The 26788-nt window shown below is 40.4% G+C and overlaps 2 protein-coding genes across 3 annotated transcripts; one reads left to right on the top strand and one right to left on the bottom strand.

Annotated features, from left to right (window-relative positions):
• The first annotated feature begins 552 nt into the window (after nt 1-552).
• ENPP5 (ectonucleotide pyrophosphatase/phosphodiesterase family member 5) lies at nt 553-11897 on the top strand. 2 transcript variants are annotated; one of them, XM_082663305.1, is made up of 4 exons: nt 553-641; nt 3305-4168; nt 5655-5831; nt 8991-11897. In XM_082663305.1, exons 2-4 carry the CDS (start codon nt 3340-3342, stop codon nt 9416-9418), a joined length of 1434 nt encoding a protein of 477 aa, XP_082519431.1. In that variant the 5' UTR covers nt 553-641; nt 3305-3339; the 3' UTR covers nt 9419-11897. The 2 variants fall into 2 exon arrangements, with proteins under 2 accessions (XP_082519431.1, XP_082519432.1); XM_082663306.1 differs by lacking the exon at nt 553-641 and adding an exon at nt 651-785.
• A 150-nt stretch (nt 11898-12047) lies between these two features.
• Nucleotides 12048-26785, bottom strand: ENPP4 (ectonucleotide pyrophosphatase/phosphodiesterase 4). Its single transcript, XM_082663307.1, has 4 exons — nt 26664-26785; nt 20077-20935; nt 18695-18865; nt 12048-16664 (listed from the first exon to the last, which is right to left on the bottom strand). Exons 2-4 carry the CDS (start codon nt 20909-20911, stop codon nt 16300-16302), a joined length of 1371 nt encoding a protein of 456 aa, XP_082519433.1. The 5' UTR covers nt 20912-20935; nt 26664-26785; the 3' UTR covers nt 12048-16299.
• Nucleotides 26786-26788: the final 3 nt, after the last annotated feature.

Genomic DNA, 26788 nt, shown 5'->3' on the forward strand with positions numbered 1-26788 from the left:
GTAAATTAGCCCGATTGGGAACCCGGCTTGGTGTAATATGTGCATTCTTAGTTGCCACACTATTGCAGATCCCTCAGAGACCTGACATTGCCAAAACCTGGACAATAAACATTGGGGCTGCAGAGCTCACTAAATTAAATCCTTTTAATTTAGATTTTGCATCGTCCTATCGATATCCTGGGGTGCTCAGGTGTTCCTCGGAGTAAAGTCCAGGGTATGGTGCCACCCATTTGTGGTAAGAAAACAAAACAAAAAAATGGGATAGCGCACTATGATCTCTCTGCCTCACTGACTACAGGCACAACTGCCCGTCTAGAACAGGCACAGCGCATAAAGGTTTCGTGACCCGGCAGAGAAGGCCTTAGCGAGCGCCCGGCGCCTTCGCCTCCCCGCCCTCGGGCCTCCGGGCCGGGTCCACGCCTCCTCGAGCTCCTCCGGCTCCCGCCCTATCCACCCTCCGAACCCCACAGCGCCCGCCCCACTCGCGCTGATTGACAGGCGGGACAGCGATCCCAGGAGCCCGGCTTTTGCTCAGCAACCCCGGCAGGAACCGTCCCACTGTAGCCAATGGGAGCCAAGAGGCGGGGCCTACGTCGGGCCTGCGGTGCTGGTCAGGTGCTCTGCGCTGAGGTGGCTTAAAGGTGAGGGACTGCAGGTTCGGGGGGGGGGTGCCCCTTGCTGCCGCCGCCTCCCCTCTATTGCCCCCGGTGTGCGGGAGGGAGCCCCCTCCAGGCCCTCCCTCCCATTGCCCCAAGCAGATGTGGACTGAGCGGATCGCCGCGAGGGTAAGAGTCCGGGAGTGTGGGAGGCTGGCCTGCCGGGGACCCACCCGCCTCCTGCGGGCTCCCCAAATTACCCTCCCACCCATTTCCACTGCACACATACCCAGAGCACGTTAGGGCATCTGCCAGCCTTGGTGGGCGGGAGGTTTGCGAATTGGAAACGTACCCTACCTCGAGATCCTTCCAGGAGCTAGGATGGAATCCCGGTGAAGAAGATGGGGCGATGCATCACCCTCCTCTTCATGTGTATTCGCTCTACACACACCTACTCCTCCTTCAGTGTCCTTCCTCTCGCTTCTTGGCGCCCCGTCCCTCCAGATTTCCAAGGCTGTCTGTGGGGGAAGGGTTGGAGGGGAGGAGGAACTGGAATGCAGCTCAGTGAAATCTGGGCCCAGAACTAGGGATTCCACAGCGCAGTGCAGCATTTTGTGCGTGGAGAAGAAATCAGATCTCCTTTCATCCCTACCCCCACTTCCCAGTTTGTTGCTTTATGTCATCGATGTGATGATGTTGTCTTACCAAACATTCCTAAGCTTGAGGCAACACTTAGCCTTTGTTTATTTTCATTTGTCCCAGGAAAGCAGTTCTTTCCTGCTTACCACAGTTGCTGAATTAATTTATTAAAATAGAGGAAAATCAGATGTTTCATATAGTTGATTCTTTTTTAGCCTTAAATTGCATTTGGTTCATAGTATCCTTCCTTGTGTTAGGAAGGTGAAGGAGAGAGAGAGGAAAGGATCACCAATCTTAGCCAGAAATGTTAATAAGTATACTTGCAGTTCCTTACGGGAACTGATTATTCACATTCCTTCCAGGTTTGGAAAGTTTATTGCTGTTTGAGAAATAGTTTTTAAATTTAATTTTTGAACCATTGTCTGGAGACCAATACCTAAAACAGGTTCAGTTTAAGCAACAATTTCAGTTGTAGGTATGCTGAAATCAATTAAAAAACAAAACAGAATTCTTGCCCCTGACAGCAAAGCAAGCACGCCAAGCAGTTTTTATTTACCTGCACTTACAGCAAAGGCAAGACAGGGTCTAATCTTGAGGTTTAAGTATGTCTTCAGCATATTCAAATTAGGAAGATGTCCAAAGCTGAATTCGATTGCTTTTTTTAATATCAATTTATTTATTTCTATTTATTTATTTATTTTGGGGGCCGCGTTGAGTCTTTGTTGCTGTGCGTGGGCTTTCTGGAGTTGCGGCGAGTGGGGGCTACTCTTTGTTGCTGTGCACAGGCTTCTCATTGCAGTGGCTTCTCTTGTTGCGGAGCACGGGCTCTAGGCATGCGGGCTTCAGTAGTTGTGGCTCACGGGCTCTAGAGGCTCAGTAGTTGTGGCGCACGGGCTTAGCTGCTCTGTGGCATGTGGGATCTTCCCGGACCAGGGATCGAACCCGTGTCCCCTGCATTGGCAGGCGGATTCTTAACCACGGCGCCACCAGGGAAGTCTCTCAAGAGATTTCTTGACATAAAATACGGTTAGATCCAGGTTTCGGTGGGCTTATAAATACCTTCATGCAAGAATGGACAGCAGAGGGAGAGAGAACAAAAGATCCTTACTGGATTTGCAAACCCAATGGGAACTGACCAAATTTACCTATGTATTGTTTTTTCATATTATCTCTTATTAGCTTTCTTGAATAGAATAAAAGCTTTTTAGAAATATAGGCGGATTACCAACGACAATAACAACAACCTTGATCCCAAGAGGTAATTTAATCCTGGGAAGTGCCTTTTCTACACACATCACTGATAAGATTAAATGCTGATGAATTTTAAGATTAGGAAGGTCAACATCAAGTTTTAGAATTATGTTTCAGTTTATACTTAGTTCATAATCTAATTGTTTTGTTTAAAGAAGGCTATGCTTTGATTGACAATACATGAATGCAAATTACATTTCACAAATATATTTGAATGTCACAAATTTTGTCACTTCAGGATACCAAGTTAATCTATTTTCTCCTTTCTCTCATGACATCTCTCACATCTCTTACCATGATGGACCAGACACAAGGCCTTGCCTTTGAAAAACAGAGGTGCACACATGTACTTTTAAAAAGTATTATTTTATATTTGCTAGTGCAAAGTTGCTTGTTGCTAGGTCCCTATAGCCCATCTAACCATAATGATAAATATGTCCACAGGTATTCGACTATATAAATGTTTCTGACCAGGAGTCAGAAGTCTGAGTCAACCTGAAAATGTTTCTGAAACGTTGTATGTAAATTATATCATCTTTTAAAATGATATTTGAGGAGCTTATTTACATAATTTCTTTGAGGAGTGTTTCAATAAATTCTTGGAAACTAAAACAGTTTCTAAAATGCAAATATAAGTTTTAGCTTTATTTACACAGGGAGCCCCAGGTCTCTTGTTTTAAGATGAAGTTCTGCAGCGTAATCCTTCCAGGCTGTGATTTACGATGTAACAGGGATCACTCAGCACTGTCCCTCTCCATTTTGGGTGAAGTAAACAAAACAAAATGATTGCCATTAACTTCTATATGTTTCTTAAACAGATTGTCTTACACTGAACTGATCAAGTACTTTGAAAATGACTTCAAAACTTCTCTGGGTGTCCTTCATACTTGCTGCATTGACACTTTCAATTACATTTTCTCTCCAACCAGACCAGCCAAAGGTTCTACTAGTTTCATTTGATGGATTCCGTTGGGATTACTTATACAGAGTTCCAACACCCCATTTTCATCATGTTAAAGAATATGGTGTCCACGTGAAGCAAGTTACTAATATTTTTATTACAAAGACCTACCCTAACCATTATACTTTGGTAACTGGCCTCTTTGCCGAGAATCATGGCATTGTGGCCAATGACATGTTTGATCCTGTTCTGAACAAATCTTTCTCCTTGGATAATATGAACATTTATGATTCTGAGTTTTGGGAAGAAGCGACGCCGATATGGATCACAAATCAGAGGGCGGGACACACGAGTGGTGCAGCCATGTGGCCCGGAACAGATGTCAAAATACATAAAAGCTTTCCTACTTACTATATGCCTTACAATGAGTCCGTTTCATTTGAAGAGAGAGTTGCCAAAATTATTGAATGGTTTACATCGAAAGAGCCCATCAATCTTGGTCTTCTCTATTGGGAAGAACCTGATGACATGGGCCACCTTTTGGGACCAGACAGCCCACTCATGGGGCCTGTCATTTCAGATATTGACCAGAGGTTAGGGTATCTCATACGAATGCTGAAAAAGGCAAAGTTGTGGAACGTTCTGAACCTAATCATCACAAGTGATCACGGAATGACGCAGTGTTCTGAGGAAAGGATCATAGAGCTTGACCAGTATCTGGATAAAGACCACTATACCCTGATTGACAAGTCGCCGGTGGCAGCCATCTTGCCCAAAGAAGGTAAGTCTGAACTGACTGGGGGTCTGGGGCCTGGTCTGCGTGTGCCCAGTGCGATTGAGTGGGGGATTTTTGTTTCTGTGTCTTTCAAGTGTGCTTGCCTTTGTCATGGTAATATTCTGGGATTTAATCCTTAGTCTCTGAAAAGACAAACTCTCTTTTCTCAGAGTCTGATTTTTCACTTTTTCTTAGAATATTAAAACTGATACTCTCTGCGTATTTATGGTAGTCGCACTTAACCATTTTGGAGTCAGTGGATATGGTGAAAGCTACGGCCTCCATTCTCAGAGAAATTGAGATGGGAAGATAAATACAAACTGTGCCTGCAGTTAACAGTGATTTTACGGAAGCCCTAAAGCCTTCAGTGGATCCTTAGTCAGGACCTGCTTAATAGGGAAGCAGTGGGGTATAGGAAGGAGAGAGTTTCGGTCGTCCTGAGATTTAGTTCTCTTATCTGTAAACAGGGGAAGTAGTAACAGTACCTCAAACTTTTTACAAACCTCTCCTGGAAGCCTCATACCAGCTCTGTCTCTCGTTATTTCTGTTTTAAAGATAGGTGAACAAGCTCAAAAGGTTTAACATCCCCAGGTCAAAAGGTAAGTGCAGAGCAAGACTCAGACTTGCAACTCCTGACGTTTGTTTTATCGCCTCCTGGGGTTAGTCTAGGTATCCAATGAGAAAACAGATCTTGAAAAGCGGAAGAGCTCACAAATGAGAGTTAGATCCCTCGCAGGGGAATTAAGAGGATCATAGGAAGCAGGGAATGTTAAAATAGGCACGTGCAGCGGCACACAAACATTTCTACCAATTCAATACAAAATAGCAATCTTCCGTGGTTAAGAAAATCGCATTAACCCTTCAGTTCCCCTGATCAAGTTGGTATGGTGTTCCCTTGTTGGCAGGGAGGAAGCCCCAACAAATGGATTTGAAAAACAAGAAAAGGATGAAAGATATTGCCCAGGTGTACTGCGTTTGAAGTTACAGGGAGTACTTCTGCAACGCCTCCAGGGTTTCAAAGAACGTTTGACCAACCCTCACCCTCCACTTACCGAATTTTCTTGTCTTGAGATTCTCTATTTCTGTACTCAGAACTACCAGAACTTAGCTCTTTGATTTTGTTTAGATGTTGCAGTGCCCTTGACATTTTACTTTGTGCCACCACTTAGTACCTGTGTGTGTGTGTGTGTGTGTGTGTGTGTGTGTGTGTATTTAATCTTTAGGGATTAGAGATTTCTGGTTCTATAAAATGTCTTCTCTTAAGGTGAATTTACTTTAAGAGAAGATTATTTCTCAGTTTCCCCCACAAGATGATTTCCTCAAAGGGGATGGGAGTTCTAAAGTGTCTGGTGAGCCTTCATTACCTTGAACTTGCTGGCTGTCTACGTCAGTAGGATGTCTGCGTTGATTGACCTGTGTTGCCATGGTTGTTTCTTTGGCTGTAGCAGTGAGTGTCTTGTTCTGACTGCCTCTCCTCATCCTTCTCTTTTAGGCAGATTTGATGAAGTCTATGAAGCACTAGCTCATGCTCATCCTAATCTGACTGTTTACAAAACAGAAGAGATTCCAGACAGATGGCATTACAAACACAACAGTCGAATTCAGCCAATTCTCGCAGTGGCTGACGAAGGGTGGTATATTTTACGGAATAAGTCAGATGACTTTCTGTGTGAGTATGTTATAGTATTTCTCCCCATTCTGCATCGTTGTCTGCTAAAGTGGAGGCTAAGTGGGAGTTGTTTCTGCCGTATTCAACAGTCTGTTTATCGATTGAGTAACTAGCTAGTGTCACACATTAATAGCTAAATAAAGGTCCCAATAAAGATTTATTGGGGCTTTAAAATGAGGTAACCTCCTAAAAGTGGAACATTTACTTCTCTTGAAGCCTTCAGACCAAAGAAAAGCACAGTGCCCTGTACTGCTTATTATAACCATTATGTTCCGGAGGAAGACCTAACTGAATTTTATAAATTGAATCATTTTCTGCATCTGTTTTATACTCTGATTTCAAAAGAGTTTAATCTCTGTTTTTCTTTTCAGTTGCTAGCTTTCTAGTTTCTTTTGCGCTTCTGGCTCTACCAAATATAGGCCAGCTTTGCTTTACACCTTGGAAACATTTCTAAAAATAAGTGCATATTGGCATGGATAAAAATATATCAAGATATATTTTCCTAATGAATATCTAGTGGTATAATTTTGGAGATATTTCCATTGAATAAATTTAGAATATAATGTAAATCCTATTTAAAATTAAAGCATGCAAAATAAAGAGCTTCCTGCTATCCTTTTTTTTTTTTAATTTATTTTTGGCCACACCATGCAGCTTGTGGGATCTTAGCTCCCCACCCAGGGATCGAACCCACGCCCCCTGCACTGGAAGCACAGAGTCTTAACCACTGGACCACCATGGAGGTCCCCCTGCTATCCTTTTTTTTTTTTTTTTTGCGGTACGCGGGCCTCTCACTGTTGTCGCCTCTCCCGCTGTGGAGCACAGGCTCCGGACGCGCAGGCTCAGCGGCCATGGCTCACGGGCCCAGCCGCTCCGCGGCATGTGGGATCTTCCCGGACCTGGGCACGAACCCGTGTCCCCTGCATCGGCAGGCGGACTCTCAACCACTGCGCCACCAGGGAAGCCCCCCCTGCTATCCTTAAGTGTAGTTTCCCCTTCTCATGGAGCTTTTAACAAGTTAGTCAAATGGAAAAGTCATCCACAGGATTTTTATTTTGCCTGTTATTTGCATATTTGCTCTCAAACTCCCCGCCCTTACCCTGCTCTGCTTTCTATCAGCAGTGACAGAGCCCTACAGACTAAATTTCCCAGGCTCCTTTGCTAACTGGTTTCTGGTTCAGTTTGGTCAATAGAGGACCTTTGCAGGAGTGTGGAAGGCTGGAGTCTGGGAGAAAGCCAGGGTATTTTTCCCCCACTCTCTCTGCCCCAGGCTGTGTCTCTAACAGTGACTTCATGTCCTCTGTGATCCCAGCTCTGGACGACTTCCTGCTCTGTGGCCTCAGTGCCTCCTGGGTAGTCCTGGCTTTGGGGCTCTGGGGACACTACCTCTTCCTTCTGTGCCTCCAGCATGGGGGCCATGGGAGGTCCCCACTGTTCTGCTCACTGGGTAACCTTGCCACCCCATGTTTGCTTCTGAGCTTCAGCACTTTTGTAACTAGCCCCCATCTGACATTCTCTCTCTTGGATGCGTTCCACTTTCTCAGCTGATGGAGATACTAACACACACTACCAATCAATTCACTGGGAGTTGCTTCCATTCTGTTACTTGAATGTTGAAGCAAGCACATGGTGTCAACACTATCTAGAAATGTTCTTTTAGGCACTGGTCCTTGATACATATAAAAGATGAACAAAATGTCCCTTTAGCTAGAATTGGGTCCCCATCATGTTTATTGATAAAGAGAAAAGCAGTTGCCTGGCCATGGCATTTGTAGAGCATATGTAAGGCATATTGGCAGATGTATACAGGTACATGGGTTCTGGTCCTGAAAACAGGTTTTACATATAGATAATAATCTGTAAAACAATATTTGATCAGGCCAGGAGAGCTGTTTTAAGAAGGCTTTTACAAGTAATTTCCTTGGCCAGGAGAATAGTTGCCACCTTTATATGTTCAGGGTTTCATGTATTGTGCAGGTAGCTCTTATGTTGGAGGGGTTGCTCAAAAAAGAACTGCTGTCTCTGAGGAGATTGAATGACAATTTACAATTAACATAAATGTAAGTGGCTCTCTTGAAATTTTGGTTTGGTGAACTACACATACTAGATGAGTCACACCTATTTTGAGCAGAAAACCTTAATAGTGCTCCTATTTCTGTTACATCATGTTCAGCATAATTGTCTATTCAACAAATAATTAAGTACTGGCTACTACAGTCCTCAGCCTGAGTTCTATAAGAGAATTCAGCCCTAATGTCCAAAAGCAGTGGTTCTCAAAGTGTGTTCCCTGGACCAGCAGCACCCAAATCACCTGGGAACTTGTTAGAAATGCAGATTCTTGGGCCCAACCAGATCTACTGAACTAGAAACTGTGAGGGTAGAGCCCAGCAATCTGTGTTTTTACCTGCACCCATCCCCCTACCCCGGGATCTCAAGTTTGAGATTCAAGTTTGAGAACCTCTGCCCTTAGGCATCCATTATTAATAATAGACAGAATCTAAATACTGTCTACTGGATCAAGCATTTATTGTAGGGGCTACCATTATGAAACAAAGTCCCTCTTCATGGGAAAAGTTTTCTAAGTCATAATGAGTTCACTTCAAATCTGATTTTCTAGTAAGAAGTGTGATATGATTTATCTTTGCCTCCATGATTAGAGTCTAGATCCAACTTTTCATAGACACGAGCACAGCAGTCATCCAATCAATTACAAATTATATAATGGCACATTTCCCAAGGTTACTATCGATTAATTAACTAGAATAGCACAGTCCCGTCAGATGATTCCTAGTGATTCATAAATCCAGCGTTATTTTCACTTGAATAATAAACTCAAAAGAACCATGGCGGGCTTCCCTAGTGGCACAGTGGTTGAGAGTCCGCCTGCCGATGCAGGGGACACGGGTTCGTGCCCCGGTCCAGGAGGATCCCGCATGCCGCGGAGTGGCTGGGCCCGTGAGCCATGGCCACTGAGCCTGCGTGTCCGGAGCCTGTGCTCCAAAATGGGAGAGGCCACAACAGTGAGAGGCCCGCGTACCACAAAGGAAAAAAAAAAAAAGTCAAATTAGATAAAATTTAAGTTCACAATTTGATGATACAATTATTTCCATTTTAATACCATATGGTTGGCTAACTTGTTCATGCATTTTATCTTCACAGTAGGCAACCACGGTTATGATAATGCATTAGCAGAAATGCATCCCATGTTTTTAGCCCACGGTCCTGCCTTCCGAAAGAATTTCACAAAAGAGGCCATGAACTCAACAGATCTGTACCCCCTGCTCTGCCACCTCCTCAATATCACTGCGGTGCCACACAACGGATCACTCAGGAACGTCCAGGATCTGCTCAGTTCACCAACTCCAAGAGCAAGTCCTTATACACAGAGCCCTCCTCTCCTCCATGGTAGTGTCAAACCAAGAGAAAATGAACAAGAGGAACCATATGCTTATTTCATAGGGGTCTCTCTCGGTAGCATTATAGTTATTGTGTTTTTAATAATTTTCATTAAACATTTAATTCGCAGTCAAATACCTGCCTTACCAGATTTTCAGGCTGAAATATCTCAACCATTATTACAAGCCTAATGCTCCTTTGATGTGGAGATTGCATAGTTATGTCAGTGTTTAAAGGTTTCAAATTCTAGGAAACCAGCTTCAAACATTTGCACAGACCATTAAGCAGTTACATACATATGCAGAGGCAGTCCTACACACACACACACACACACACACTCATGCACATGGACCAAAATACACATACCTGCAAAGGATGAAAGATGGGGAAGTATGTTTCCATTGTCCTCTCTGGCTTCTGGTAGGTAAGATCCTGCTTTATTTGGACTTGGCACATACAATGTATATATTTAACAACTTTGCACTATTTGAAGTACCTTACATATTGCACTTTAAATTAGTCTCCTAATGGGTACATTTATGTGAAATGCACTTTATTGACAATTACGTCTGATAACTCGGTTGAAAAAGACAACTTTTGCACCCATGTCCCAGAATACCTGTTATTCCTTGTTCAAACGGAACGAAATTTCTAATAATTCCTGAATACTGTAGAAATCTATCTATCTTCTTAAATTGGGAGAGCATGAAGAAAGTGAAAACTGTTGAAAATGAAATGTGATGACCTTTGAACACTGAATTTTGAAGAGATGCATTCCCAACAGCAGGGTGCATCTGTGGGCACTCCTTGTCATATTTCTTTGCAATGGACATGGGTTTTCATTTACTTTTTCCCCCCAAAAAGAGATCCAAATACTGACGGATTCATTCCAGGTATGTTGTTTCCATCATGAAATTCATTATTGCTGTTTCCTGATTAGTCATTTTACTCTGATTTTAATAGTAAGACACCATGAGACCTCTACTCTGTAGGCTTGAAAAAAAAATAATAAGACACCATGAATATACATTTCTTTCCTCTCGAGTCTAGCACTGGTCTGACTAGAAGGCATCAGGCACCATCTCAGCAATATTTTCTCTTGCTCTGTAATTATTTGCTTCCTTGAAAACGAAATCACTATTAATCGCATTACAAAATCAGATGAGATAAAACAGTGTTTTCTTTCTGGTAATCTGTAGTGACAGAGCACAAGCATCTTTTAGATTTCAGCATGTGAAGGTCTGGAATTGCAAGAGAGCACAAACTACATTAGGGAAAATGTAGGCCACACAATCCTTGAAAAGAACTGTGTGGAGCTTGGGGGAAAAAAAATTAGACAGAAACTTGGGGAAAAAAATTAGGCAGGGCCATTGTTTGCAGTGTACCCAGGACAATGCCAAAGGGTGCCTGGTGGCAAAAAATAGTGAAGCTCCTAGAGGTAACAGGTAATTGAAACAAGAGGAGCTGAGGTTATAGCCTTGTTTCCTGAAATATCTGAATATCCACTCACCAAATGCTCAGTGGACTCAAAGATGAATCCAGGTTCACAAATAGACTTTACCTCCTGGGTAGGTTTTTTCACCTGCCTGTTCATCTCAGCTTCCCATTCCCTTCCATGGAAAGATGTGCCTTAGATCTCTTAAGTAGGCTGGTTAGGGAGAGGGTAGTGTTACCTATGGCTTCTTAGAGGAAAGAGAAGGCCCTGGAAAGAATAGCTTTCCTTGAAGAGAATAGAAACCAGTTTATAGACACGTGGCCCACAGAAAATACTGTGATTTTGTGTATATTTATGCACCAACTCGCTAAAAGTAGGTAAAGTGGTAAATGTATTCCAGAAAGGATAAACTAGATGTAAAGAACAAAAGTGGCATAGTGAAAAATATAATTGAAGTGCTTCCTAAAATCAGGTGAATGAATTATTTTTATTTTATTTTATTTTTTTTGTGGTACGTGGGCCTCTCACTGTTGTGGCCTCTCCCGTTGCGGAGCACAGGCTCCGGACGTGCAGGCTCAGCGGCCATGGCTCACGGGCCCAGCCGCTCCGCGGCATGTGGGATCCTCCCGGACCGGGGCACGAACCCGCGTCCGCTGCATCGGCAGGCGGACTCTCAACCACTGCGCCACCAGGGAAGCCCGAATGAATTATTTTTAAATGATGATACCAGTAAACAGTGTTAGCACTTAATTCTCATGTCACCAATACAACCTCTAAATGGGATAGAATGGAATCGCTGGAAATGTACTATAGATGAAAAAGCTGAGAAGTGGGATGGTAGATAGCAGACTCCTCAAGAGGTCTGAACTCCGGATTAGACATTTTACAACATGTGACCACTCGTATTGGCTTGCTTTGTAGCGATGAACTTATCTGCGTTATTGAGATGCCAATCTAATGACTGAAAGATGAAACTGGTCTATTTAAAAGCATTATTATTCAAGTGCTCTCTGTGTATTTAAACTAATTGTTGCATTAAATTCATTTTAGAGGGTGCTATTACCTTAGTAGTAAGAAGAGAGTAGATTCTGTAACACTGATGAAATCATGAAAATTCTGATATGAAGATTTGATTATTGAATGGTTTCCTTTATCTGCAGATACTTATTTTCCTGTAAATATCAGCAGGAGAGTTTACCTGAAGGAAAATAAAATTTTAAACTTTGCTGGGGAAATATCTAGTCACTCATCATTTTTTGATAGTTTCGTTGTTGTTTTGGTTTTATCTGCATGTCTCTGTGGTCAAACTTTGTATGCAGTCAACACAAATGAGCATATAGAAATAACATGTAGACCAGCTAATCTTCCTAACTGTAAGTAAGAACTTTTAAAAGGTCCCAGGAATGGAATCCCCCCCTCACAACACTGACATGTTTGCGCTAAATCCTCTGTCGTCTATTTTGAAGTTGATTAGTTGGTAACGATTTTTCTTGTTCAGCATGTATTTTGCAATGTCTTCTCCCTTTGCCACCTGCCATTTAAGTTGAAAATTGCTTTTCAAAATGCTTTCTGTCCTCTTAAGTAAAATTAGGATCGATTCTATTATTAGTTTCAGTTTCTTACAAGAGCCTATTTCTAGAAAATCTATAGTTTTCTTTTTTTGATGCTATTTTTATCAGGTTTGATATCAATGTTATATGCCCCTCAAAAACTCATGTTTTTTTTTCTACAACACTAGTTTTATGAAGCAAATATAACAGGGATAATCAAACCCAACCAAGGGGCACTAAAAAAGATCACTGTTTTGGGGGCCTGAAAACTTTTTTGTAGAATAGTTTATACTTTCTCAATCTTTAATTAAGAAATTGGTTTTAATTTTCTTTCTCTATTGGAATCAATTTTATTCAGTAAATCTGGCATCCAAACTTCAGGAAGCGCAGGGCCTGGGAAATGGTTCTGGATCCAAGGATCTTAGCCCAGGAGTTAAACCACGAGGAGACAAAAGTAATTTGTTAGTATAAAGTTTTACCACTTTTGAAATGCTACAGAACTCTCTTCCAAAGTAAAGTGCCTTTTTTTTTGTTTTCCCACAGTTCCTAGAAGTATTCAATGAATGTCAAAAGAGGAAATTAATCACTGCTCTATTAGAGGAAACTTTGTTGAATCTATATTAGAAAAGACATTAAATACTCTGGCTATGTACAAAACTAAGTTTAAATACTGTAATCCCGCCCTCACCCTGAGTGTTTTGTAATCACCTTTTTTCAAACTTCTTCCTGTCTACTGTAAGTCAATAAATTATAGCTCTAGAAACTCTGCAAAATTTATCTTGGCTTTCTTTCCAGTGATGTCCTTATGTTGGATTGCATATTTATACACTGCTTTAAAAATCTGGTTAAATGTTGCAAACTTAATCCTGGTTTTAAAAAAATTGTAATGAATGCCTAGGTGGATTTTGCAGTATTACTAAGTCATGTCGACATCTATCACAGTATGTATATTTTGCGAGAAGGTGACAAATTAAAAAATCATCAATGACATCACATTGTATATTGAATGTGGTTAAAATGTTTTGGTAGATTTTATTCACATAAAATTTTAAAAATCATAACGAAGTCATAACTATGAATTCAAACAATATGGTCAAAATATATTTAACTTAAGGCACTACACACAAATTTCTTTAAAGCACACTCATGTCATTTATTTACATAGTATTTTAGGAATTTACAATAAATACACATTTCCCATCTCATCTTTGTCCTTCGTTTGTAGCTTTATATACTCACAATGAAGTAAAAACCTCCAAATAAAAGGTATTAAATGCAATTATCCTTAAAGCTTACCAGATATGGGCAAGAGAAGGAAATACCCAAGAACAAGGCAAAGTTTTTTTTAATCCTTTAATGTTCCAAGTATCTTTCAATTCTTATACCAAGCTTAATGGAACAGTAACACAAAACCAGTGGTACAGAGCATTGAAATAATTCTTATTCTATTGCTGTTTACCAGAAAAACTTGCACATTAATAGCAGCAGAACTGTCCCTACATTTACATAAGTAAATGTACTTATTCTGAATTCACTCACTGAATTAACAAACTTACTAAAAAGTTTTCCTATTACCTTTGAGTATTGTTGTCATAAACAGTTAAATCTTTCCTGGAGCCAAATACTTTCTACCACCCAGAAAACACAGAAGCATATTAGTCAATTATTTAACAAAATACACACCAAGTGAAAAAGGCTGGCTTTACTGAAATATTTTCTCAGTGTACTAGAGCAGTCATTGGCTTTAAGTGATCATTTTTAAATATACAACTGAATTAACATAAAGTTCAATATAATAATATATAAACGTCTCTTTGATTAAATACTCTTCTTGTCCCATCAACATATACAAAAAACATTTACAACTTTAATTCAAGTTAGTATTTTGAGAATGGAATAAAGAACAAGACAAATAATAGGTCTTTTGTTCAAAGGGCTGAGACACTGCTGGGGCATCCCTTCCTATTCCATCCTCCATAAAATCCACTCACAGGTTGCACGCTATGGACAGACTTCTGAAACTCGTAACTGCCAATCAAGCCAGTACAACCACTAAAGCTCACACCACTGCAAAGACCAAGCTCTCCTCAATTAGTATTTTAGACGTTTCAAAAAAATGCTCACTGCTTTAAATGTGACTGTTCTCCTGTCTTTTTTTTTTTTAATGGAAATGGAAGTAGAAAGAAATTTTTCTATTATTTTGTTCAGATCAACGATTAACCTTTAGGATAACTTTTATGTGAGGCAAAAACATCAGAAATAAAATCTGTCAAAAAGCAAAATGAGTCCTGGTGGTTTTATTTATTTATCATGCTGTTCTTAATACAGTCACCTATGACTGCATGCATGGACTATTCATGCAGGGTGTAGAAATGCTTCTCAAGAACCCCAAGTACAATGGGTACCAAATACCGGGATCAGGAGATCAGCAGTGACCACAGGATGAATTACGTTTGATGACTGGCACCACTGTTCTTGACCACCACGGATAATCAGCATTTAAGTGGGCTGCATATTTACTGTAGATTATCTTTGTATCTGTAAAACAGTTCCCTAGTTTATTTGTCAAAACTTTAAAGATCGCACTAGTAATATTAACTGCTTGCCTCAGCTGCTGATGAATGGTTCTTGAACTCAATTTTTCCTCTAATAGATGGAATCTTGTCTGCCACAATTCAGTTTCTTCCTACTAATCATGATTGTTAGAAGGTACCACTTAGCAAAGCTAGGATAACAGTTATTCACAACAAATCCTTCGCTCTGAACAAGTATGTTTTAAAAGATATGAGCGGAGTGGTTATTTCTATGAACCAAATATGGGAGAAAAACGCAGAGGCAGCGTTCAGGCTACTGAAGGTTAACAGAGTCCTGAGAGTTTCTTCAGCCACTTAACGCATGATTCATGTAAAAGATCAGAAGATACTAAATTCCATTTTAAATTTAGCTACGCTATAGCCTAAAAAGTAAGGCATAAAATTCCCAAAGGTAAATAGAAAAATCTCTTTTCCTCATTCTGACCCAATCAAAACCAGATTTGTATCAGGTCATACATTTCTCGGCAGCACCTGGAGACCTCTGGTTACAAAAATCAACAGGAGAAAGTTAAAAATGGTAACAAAAATTAATGAATTTTTAAAAATTATGATTTTACCTTGTGAGTTAGAAGAAAGTACACGAAAGTGAAGTGCAATTATAACCTTTCCTGAGAGCTGGGTTCTATGGGGATGTGGGAGGCTGCTCCCAGGCCACTCACCTCCCACCACCTGCTGTAAGTCACACAAAGTGTACACACATACATGCAACACACTGGTGCGTACATACACACAACTAAATAACTTACACAAAGGCATTGAGTACAAAGTGAGGAAAGCACGTGTCCCTATTTTCTTAGCCTCTTCTTAGCAATACTCTTCAAAAGGTTTCACTTTTGAGGCCTCAATAGCTTAAGGGTCTTAACAAAGACACACTGGTGAAGAAGACTTAGGCTTTGTATCACGGGGTCTTTGCTTGTTTTTTATAATAGTTTTTCTTAAAATAATTTCTTCATATGCTAGATCTTTTCTGCCTGCTTGATCCATTTTAATTAACCATCACAGAGAATTTCCTACCTCAAGGGTTTACTTGGGATACAAACTCTATTAAAGGCACATATAAAAATATAGGAAAGTTTTCCTTCCTGATACACAAAATCCACACATTTTATAAAGATTTCTGTTGTATAATTTACAAATGTAAAAATTTATTCAAAAAGCATACCCACTAAATTTTTGCATATTTTCATCTATAGATGTGTCTAATCTTCGTTGCAAAAAAAAAAAAAAAAGGGCAAAGGCAGTATTTTTCTTAAAAAAAACCTTTCTAGTTAGGGAAACAGTTGGTGTTAACTAATGATTTACTAGCAATGTTTTCTACGGTCAGAGTTTTTTGTATTAGCTAATGCCGCAAAACAAAACACAAGGAAAAACAAAATAATTGTAGCATGCTTGGTCTAAGATCTTTGTCTTTCAAAGTATACTTTTTCATAGTTGTAACACCATTCCTTGGGTGTGTCCTAATCACAGCCACTTTGTATAAACCCCAGCACATGTCACCCAATTAAAGGATCATCGTCATCATCTTGTAGCTGAAGTCGGGAAAATGGCCGGGGTCCAGAGAGTCTATTCTGCATGATTATGATGAGGCAGGTCAGAGTGGTTAAGACCAAGAGCGCACCGATAACAATTCCTATGGCTTCTGGGAGATTAATGCACCACTGGTCCACTAACAAACACTTAGTGTGGCCGAAGGTTCCATTATTGGGATGTGGCTTTAATCCCAGGATGTGGCACATCATTGGGTAGATATCCACAATGTTAATGGTGCTGTGCTGGTAGCCTTTGTGAAATGCAGGACCGTGGGCAGCTAGAAATGGATTCATACTAGGCAAAGAATTATCGTAACCATGGTCACCTACTGGAAAAGAACAAGATGATGTCAGTAAATAAGAGCAGCTTTTCTACCACAAAATAACTTGCTTCTAGTGTAAATACACTGCATTCTTGCCAGTGTCATTCCCATTAAAATTCTGATTAGTTGGGCCAAACAGGTGCCAGCAGTACAATTTTCTGTTTTCTTCAAGTCACAGCCACGTCCTCTATTTCACACACACACCACCCCCACCTCTTCTCGATCCGTCATGACCTCAGGCTTTAAAACTCTCTCTCAGTCCCAGCCCCACGTATTTCACCTGCCAGTGTCCAGCACTGTTTGCGCAAGCCCACTGCAAACAGCACCAGTGATAAAAAGAGTGGTCGGCCTGAGGGTCCTGAGTAACTGGGGAGAGCAGAAGTGAGTAAAACCAGTGAGTGGCAAGGAAGTTAGCCTGAAGCCTGACCTACGTCAGCTGCTCCTGGACAAGACATAGGATGTGGAATACACCACTGGTCTACTGACAGCTGATGGACACCTCAGCATCTGGAGGGCCAGGGGACTGAGCACGTTACGGAAGGGATTCTTGCCTTGAATGTGACGTCTAACCTGGTGACTCCAACTTGTAACTCTAGTAAAAGTCTAACTCAAAGAAAAACCTGATGGTCCCTGATATCATTCCAATACCAGATTCTCAAGCTTTTGCTTTATTTTTTAAAATATTGCCTTTTAATGCAGACCAGTTACATTTAATAAGCTCCTATTTCCATATGAAGTGCAGGTGACTAAGTGATGAGTGGATCAGTGTTACATATTCTTTAATTGTATGTTTGAAATATTTCATAAGAAAAACAACCCACGTGACCAATACAATAAAAAGCACAATATAACATTATATATAGGTATTATGATTTCAGTAATATAAATGTATATGATTATAATGTGAATAATATAAACCATATGATTTAATAATAAAAATATGCATTTGTATGTAACAGAGAAAAAGATTAGAAGGAGGAAAACACCCACAATTAACATCTGACTGTACTTCTGTATCGAAGGATCATGGATAGTTTTTGTTCTCTTTTCTGAACTTTTCTGTATTTTCCAAGTTTTCAATAATTAGGATACAACGTAAGTATCAATAATATATCAACTCTAATGGCCCTCAGTCTCATCCTTGCCTGATGCGTCTGAACTGCTATAGATCAGGGATCTGCAGACTACAGCACCTGGCCAAATTTAGCCCTCCGCCTGTTTCTGTAAAGGAAGCTTCATTGGAACAGCCCATGTCAGTTTGTTTATGTATTGCCTGTGGCTGCCTTCCCACTATAAAGGTAGGATTGAGTAGTTGAGACAGAGACCAGCTGTCCCACAAAGCCTAAAATATTTACTATTTGGCTTTTCACAGAAAAATTTTCTGACCCCTGCTATGGTTTACAAAATCAGATTTTTGAAAAATGTACTTGAATTGAATTTTCCTTATGGGTAAAAAGCTGTAATTCTCCCCTATACATTTCTTCAGTTTGAGGAGAGATTTTGATCCATCTGTTTTGTTTACTTGGTCGATTTTTGTTTGCATACTTTCTGGTTCTTGCCCAGTGTTCTAACTAGCTGTAGCACTCAGGTAAACAATTTCATCACTGGGGAAAGACTTAAGGTTACTTGGACAAATTTTTTTAACACAAAAAAAGAAAAAAGGATTTGAACTAGCTAATCTCTCCCCCTTCACTTTGTTTCTTGACTTCTCTTTTATTTTCTTTGTGTCTTTACTACTCTCTTATTTTTACAAATCAAGAGAACCAGCCTTGAAAGTTACTGACAGTAACTGAAGTTTTTGTAAAAAAGTAAAACTACTCCTTCACCCTTAAGATCACCCAACCTTCTAATCTAAGGATGAAACTGTGGTTTCTAAAAATGGCTCTCAGATGAAAACCTGAGAATCACCTAGTTGAAAATCAAACTAATTATACTGTGTGAACATCTCTAAATCAAAGTATCCTGTTAATGGAACAATGTCCCGATGTGTGATTTATCCCTAGGATTCAAAAGAAAAATTCTAAATAAATACTTACATTTTAGTGATGATTTATTTAGCACAATTGTCCAGCCTTCATCAGCAATCAAAATAATAGGTTGAATTCGATCATTATGTTGGTAATGAAACCTGGCAGGAATGTCTTCTTTGAGATAAACATTCATGTGAGAGTCACAGACTTTCAGTTTGTTATAAACCTTTGTTCTGTCTGGAAGAAAAGGAAACAGCAAAGGAAAAAGTCATGTTGACTGATAAGGAAAAAATATTTCTAACTAGAATAACTGGAAATAAGTCCTGAACAATGTTATCTATTAAAGCCCTTTAATCATTAAAAAAACAGAATAATAATGATGTAACAGTGTTGGGGACACACACACACACACACACACACACACACACACACACACACACACCTTTCCAAGCATTCACGTATCTCTCTTCATTTTGTGATTATCCCTGGTGGATTTTTATACAAAGAGGACAAATTTCACATCTAGCTTCCTAAGTAAATATAAACTAATTACATATTACTGGTAACTACTAATTCTAAGATTGGTAGACGAAAGGTATATCTCACACAAAAGTCCAAGATGTTTTTTAAGGATAAAAATTTCCTTTTTCCATTAGTGTGAATAAGTAAGAAATATATCAACAAAGACGTACTGTATAGCACAGGGAACTATATTCAATATCTTATAATAACCTATAATGGAAAAGAATCTGAAAAAGAATATATATATATATGTGTGTGTGTGTGTGTAAAACTGCATTTCGTTGCTGTACACCAGAAACCTTATAAATCAACTATACTTCAATAAAAAAATAAAAATTAAAAAAAAGAAATACATCAAAAAGCAAGGAGGGACTTCCCTGGTGGCGCAGTGGTTGGGAATCTGCCTGCCAGGGCAGGGGACATTGGTTCGAGCCCTGGTCTGGGAAGATCCCACATGCCGCGGAGCAACTGAGCCTGTGCGCCACAACTACTGAGCCTGCGCTCTAGAGCCCGCAAGCCACAACTACTGAGCCCGCGTGCCACAACTACTGAGTCCATGTGCCTAGAGCCCGTGCTCCGCAACAAGAGAAGCCACCGCAATGAGAAGCCTGCATGCTGCAATGAAGAGTAGCCCCTGCTCGCTGCAACTAGAGAAAGCCTGCATGCAGCAACGAAGACCCAACGCAGCCAAAAATAAATTAATTAACTTAAAGAAAAAAAAGCAAAGAAATAATCCCTTTGAACCTAAACCTTAAGCTAATTGCCTAAAAACTTATACATCAGGGGGAAAACATAATCCCGCTCTGAGTGAGTATAGGAGTGTATGGCTGTGAACTACAAAACGTCTGAGCTTCGTTCTTTTACAAAACCCTTCCTCCTCAATCAACCGCCCCATTCAAATATTCCTTGGCTAAAAGTTTACTTACTTATTTTGGGAAGTATTGCAGCAACGGGGGTCAAGTCTACAAGAGTGTAGTCTGAGGGGTCGATGCAGCGATCCAAGTTTATCAGCTTGTCCTCAGAACACTGGGTCATCCCATGATCACTTGTAATGATCACATTAAGATCTTCCCACAGTCCTAACACCTTGAGTTTGTGAACTAGCTCACCGATATGGTCATCTATTTCTTTCAACACTCGGCGCATGTTTTCTTTATCTTCAGGGCCATATTTGTGGCCACTTGCGTCTGGCTCTTCCCAATAGAGTGTTGCAAAGGTGACAGGTGGGTTCGAATTGCTCAGCCACGTGGAGACGTTACTGAGTCTCTCCTCAAATGACACTGAGGGGCTGTAATTCATGAAATAGGAAGGTGTGGTATTGTGAATGGGCACGTCGGTACCAGGCCACATAGCAGCAGCACTTGATCTGTTTTCCTGAAGCTGGTTGGTCACCCAAATAGGGACTGCCTCATTCCACCAAAAAGGATCCTTGTCATTACTGTCAGAAAAATGTTTCTTTGTGATGACATCATACATGGAATTAGCCACAATGCCATGGCTTTCTTCATACAGGCCTGTCACGATGCTGTAGTGGTTTGGAAATGTTTTTGTGATAAAGGCATTTTTAACCTGCTCTACCAAGACACCTTCTTTGATAAAATTCTGGAGATGAGGAAATTCATAGTTGTGTAGATAGTCAGCTCTGAAGCCATCAAAGGATACCAGTAGTAACTTGGGTGGCAAAGTACAGGAAGAGTTCCCTCTACAACCAGTTATAAGTCCAGAAAACAAACATATCAGCAATAACTTCATAGTGAACATGCTGAAGGAGGGCAGTCAGGGTTCCTAAAATATAAAAACACAATTCATAAGTAGTAATGCTATTTGAGTTGGATTAGGTTTCAGAAGTTTAGTCATCGGGAGAAGAAAACCAACATTTATAAACTTTTCATACACCAGCTTTACCTACATCAACTTGAAAATTAAATAATGTCACTTACTGAAAGATAACTGAATAAAGATAAAGTGGGAAAAAATAAAAATTGCCTTTACTTGTCCAGTTGTATGTCCTGCCCCATTTTTCATGCTCTGAAGGGGATATGGGTCGTTCTTGTGCCCCATACCAATGGGCTGCCTTGTTTGTTTGCAGCAGCAGAAGTTATTCTAAAGGTTTAATAAGAACAAACGAAGAAACAAAAACAACCCTTTTGCACAAAACAGAAATAACGCCAAGCTTTCAGAGGCTCCAGGGAGGGCGATTATTTTTCTAGTTTCATGACTGGTACCCTATAGTTCCTTTCAATCCACAGAAATAGGGGGTGGAAACTCTACCATACTGGCTCATCATCAGTTCCTGTTGAAAAATACTGGCATGAAAAAGGGGAGTAAGTAATAAATACTACGTGAGGAAAAGGTCCCACCTCAATCTGAACCTGCCCAATATTCACAGGAGGCTGACAGACAGACAAAGCCTACAGGAACTTGGATGTCACGGTAGTTTCTGAGGAAATGCAACAGCTGTTGAAATGCATTTCATCACCACATCCCTTTTAAACTTCCTTTTTACTGTCAAAGACGTACAGTTGGCCCTCCATATCCACGGGTTTTACATCCATGGATTCAACCAACCGCGGATGGAAAATCCAGAAGGCTGACTGTATTCGTGTACTATTGCCACTTTATATAAGAGACTTGAGCACCTGCAGCTTTTGGTATCTGCTGGGGCTCCTGGAACCAATCTCCCTGCGGATAATGAGGGGCCACTGTAACTATCCTGCCTACCACCCTAGGCTCAGAGCGCTCCCTGATTTTTTGGTTCTTTTTTTAACAATCTACTGATTACAAAAAAACAGATTTCCCCAAACAAATCTCCCTACCTTCAGACTCTATCTTCTTTGGTTCCTAAGCAAATAGGAGATGTCATTTAGGTAGAGTGAGTCTCCGCTGCTGCCGTACTTCTTTTTTTATTATTTTTTAATTTTTTTGCCACGCCAAGAGGCCTATGGGATCTTAGTCCCGTGACCAGGGATTGAACCTGTGCCCTCTGCATTGGAAGTGCAGAGTCTTAACCACTGGACCGCCAGGTAAGTCCCCTGCCACACTTCTTCAAGTCCCCAGGGCCTCCTGTCCAGAGCCCTTCCATCTCTTAACTGACCTTCCTACCTCGATCACCGTCCCCTTATTCACCCAACATCCACTCCCAACTTAATCTTCCCAGGAATAGCCCTGTCCATGACATTTCCTTGATAAAATCAGTATTCAAAGTCCCCCAGCCTATACAGAAACACCTCTGCCTGGCATTCAAGTCCCTCCATTATCCAGGCACAACTCACGTGCAAATTACTATGAAACAGTTACAGAAATCATGGTCAACCTTAATTCCCTTTTACCACACATTGCTGTCACAGTCTGTCTGAGATGTATTACAGAGACAATAATCGTTTATCTAGGTGACCTATAGGTGACCTATAACAGCTCTTCAGTAATAATCTGTGTTTCCAAACCTCTTAAAGTTACTTTCTACACATGAAATCTTTGCCCAAATACTCTCTTAGGTCAATAAAAAAAAAATCATTCAATAAATAATATAACTGAAGTCTATAACACCAAAATTTATGTATGTGCCATTTATCAGAGGACAAGGGCTTTATACTTTTCAAACATAAAATACTCAAAATAGGGGCATAAATAATCAAAACAACGAATCTGGCTGTCATCTTGGAAGAACAAAGACGAGCTTGAATGAACTCTGTTCTACAACACCACGATTTCTTGTAATGCTGCGCTTGAGACCCATACATCATAAAGCATTGTTTTTAAAACTAAGCCCTTTGAGGAATCATGTCACAGTATGTCTAAAACTTTTCCAACGGAGTTCCTCTAAGAGCAGAGGGGTGCCGAGACAACTGTATATCCACGTGCAAAAGAATGAATTTGGACCCCTCAGCTCATACCATGTACAAAAATAAACTCAAAATGACCAAGATTAAGAGCTAAAACTATAAAACTCTTAGCAGAAAATATAGGAATAAGTCTTCATGACCTTGAGTTAGGCAAAGCCTTCTAAGATACAGCATCAAAAGCACAAGTGACGAAAATCATAAATAAATAAATTGGACTTCACCAAAATTGAAAGCTTTTCCATTTCAAAGGATATAATAGAGAGAAAAGAAAACCCACAGAACGGGAGACAATATTTGCAAATCATATATCTGGTAAAGGATTTATATCTAGAATACATAAAGAACTGTAACAACTCTAAAAGTTAAATAATCCAATTAAAAAATGAGCAAAGGATCTGAAAAGATATTTCTCCAGATATAGAGATGGCAAATAAGCACATGAAATTATGTTCAACATCATTAACCATCAGGGAAATGCAAATCAAAACCACAATGAGATACCCCTTCACACCCAGTAGGATGGATATAATAAAAAAGATAATAACAAGTGTTGGCAAGGATGTAGAGAAACTAGAACTTTTATACACTGCTGGTGAGAATGAAAATGGTACAGGCACTTGGAAAACATTCTGGTAGTTCTTCAAAAGTTTAAACAGAGTTACCGTACGACCCAGAAAATCTACTAGTAGGCATATGCCTCAGAGAAATTAAAACACAAGTCAATGATAAAACTTGTACACAAATGATCACAGCAGCATTATCTGTAAGAGCCATGAAGTGGAAACATCTCAAATGTCCGTAAGTGATAAATGGATAAGATGTGGTATATCCATACAATGGAATATTATTTGGCAATAAAAAGGAATGAAGTGCAAATATATGTTATTGCTTGGATAAACCTTTGAAACATTGTGCTAAGTAAAAAAAAAGGCAGTCACAAAAGATCACTTATTGTATGATTCTATTTAGATGAAATGCCTAGATAGGCAAATCTATAGAGATGGAAAGTATATTAGATTTGTCTGGAGCAAGGGGTTGAGGAGAAATGAGGAGTAAATGCTCATGGATACCAGGTTTCTTTTTGGGGTGATGAAAATGTTCTCAAATTGACTGTGGTAATGGTTGCACAATTCGTAAAAATGTACACTTTAAATGAGTAAACTAGACAGTATGTGGATTTTACCTCAATAAAACCATTATATTAAAAAAAAGAGTAGAGAGAAATGAAATTGTAATCTTAAAAGCATCTGGATTGTCCTGCCACAAAACAGGAAACATCTCTGATGTTTCATCTTACCTCAAAAATTATGTGAAATGTGTACTCTACACCACAGACCTGAGTTTTTTAACGTGAATGTGTTTCACCTCATTTCCCATGTGCAAAACAATAAAACAAAAACCTGTGTCCGCCCCTCTCTCACACAAAATACATACAAATCAAAATCTTTCTTCCCCAAATCTTGAGTGAATAGGAGGGTCAAGGCACATGTGCTGTTTACCCTGTGGTTCACTAACCCCTAGCACACTGCTGGATTCTTGTCTCCAGACTTAGAAGCACAGACAAAGTGGAAAGATTAGAGGCTCTGAAATCAGAAGGATCCCAGAACTTGAGCCCACATTTAGTAGACGGGCAACTGTGGGCAGATCTACCAGCTTCAGTTTCTGTGTTTGTAAAATGCGGATACATAAAGTGTTAAACAATATAGGCCCTCAAATTTAGTCTCTTTTTTATCCACAGTTACAAAGCTGTTATGTTAGGAAAAAAGTCTGTACCGTGACAGGCGGAATGATACTACTGTGAAACTATAAAGTAGACAGAAATAATTTAGGCTAACCTCTTCTTTTTACACAGGATGAAGATGAAGTCCCTGGATTGGCCAAACTCAGGAAGCAATTCGTAGCCTTACTGTCTGTACTCTTACGAATTTCAGGTCCTTAACAAGTTTATAAATCTAGTAACAGCGAGTTTACAAGTCTGGTTTTAATCTCCAAACTATGAACGGGACTTTTCCTGCTTTCATTAATGGTGCCTGTATCTACGTCTACTGCATTCTGTTTCATCCCAACAGGAGTGTTAAGCTATAAACAAAACACCAGTGAGAAGTTCTCAAGTATTTCCAAGGAATAAAAAAATCACTAATTGCTATATTACAAAGCACTGGGAGAAATTCTGTAATTTTTCAAACCAAAAAGATATCAAAGGGAAGGAAAAAAAGCAGAGTCACCGGAACTACACCCAGATAATCCCAACCGAAGTTGTGTGTAGTTTTCTTCAATTCAGGGCCAAAACACACTCTCCCTCATCTGGGATGACTTTCTTACTTGGATGAAATGTATCTCGGGCAATTCTCACTGGCATTCTTAGCTGAAATTGGGGGAGTGTGATAGTCAAAGGATATGATGAAAGCTATTTGCCGCCATTAGCATGCCATCTGCTCTGTAATACAAAAGCCTTATTCTAAACACTTCACAAATACTATTTATAATGAAACTCTTACACAGCTTTAAAATAAAATAAAAATAAAATAGCATTGTCTATTCACATAGATAACATTGGTGGTTTTCCCTAGATTATTATTATTAATTTTCTTGATATTCTAAAGAAAAACTAAAACTACTCTCTGAAAGACTCTTAACAACTCTAGGATTCTAAAGTATTCTTCAATTTTCCAGCACATACAAACTTTTCCGGCATCTTCAAAACAGCTATACTTAATCTTACTTTCTACATATATTATTTCTTTCTACAAAATAACTCCTTGTGTACTTCTTCTGTGTTCATCAAATTTCTCCCAAATTATATTTTGTAGCTGATTTAAAAGCAAGGAGGAGATATTTATATTTTATATATTTTAGTTATAAAATATCTCCTCCCTGCTTTTAAATTCTTTTAATTTCCTTAAAATAGCTTGGAACAACCTCTGGAAAAAAGGAAGAAAGAAAAGAAAACCGGAATATTAAAAGGAGCAGTTGACTTTCTATAGTACTGGCAAGGTTTCCAGCTTGGGTCCACCAGATGGCCTGGTGGTTAAAGAAGAAACCCTAGTGGAGTCAAGGCTGGAATAAACCTGAATCTGTTCGTGGTCACTAGCTGTGCTTCACGTCTCTGAGCAGGACTTTCCCCATCTGTATAATGGGACGCTGTGATCTCACAGGGTTGCAGTGCCCAGAAAAGGAAGCGTTATTTGTAAAATGCTTAACACAGTGCCCGGCCGATAAAAAGCACTTCAGTGTTACCTTTCTTGTTAGGTTTTCTAGGAAATTCGTTTTTAAATTTGGCTGTGTCACTCCCATCAACTCTAATCGAATACTCAGGCGGAGGTAGGTCGATCGATACCTTGGACCGCGTTCCTGAAAAATCAAACGCCCGCCCCCTCGGCCTCCACCTCTGTCCCGCCACCGCTCCCCGCCTCCACCCCATACCCCACCGTCCGCCCAGGCCGCGCCTACCTGCTCAGTTTCCTTTCCTCTTCCCACCCCGCCCTCGGCCGCCCCCAGCCAGGTACCTCCCGGCCGCTCCGGGGTCCCTCGCGGCTGTCCGCTAGGGGGATGTGTGTGTGTGTGTATCAAGGGTAGGGGATCTCACCACCTCTATTTTCAAAGCCCCTAGTGGACGGGGGAGGGGGTGGCATTTCCCTCCGGAACGCCGGGCGCGCTAGGCTCACACTCACCCGCTGCCGCCGCTTCTCTGCAGCACGCGGACCCGGCGCGCGCGGAACCCGGCGCTCCTGGGTCTTGGGAGCGACGGAGACCTGAAGGCGCAGGAGCCAGACCGAGCTCTTCCTGAGGCGCCTGC

This window comes from Grampus griseus (assembly GCF_964374135.1).
Source record: "Grampus griseus genome assembly, chromosome: 10".
NCBI classification, from domain to species: Eukaryota; Metazoa; Chordata; class Mammalia; order Artiodactyla; family Delphinidae; genus Grampus; species Grampus griseus.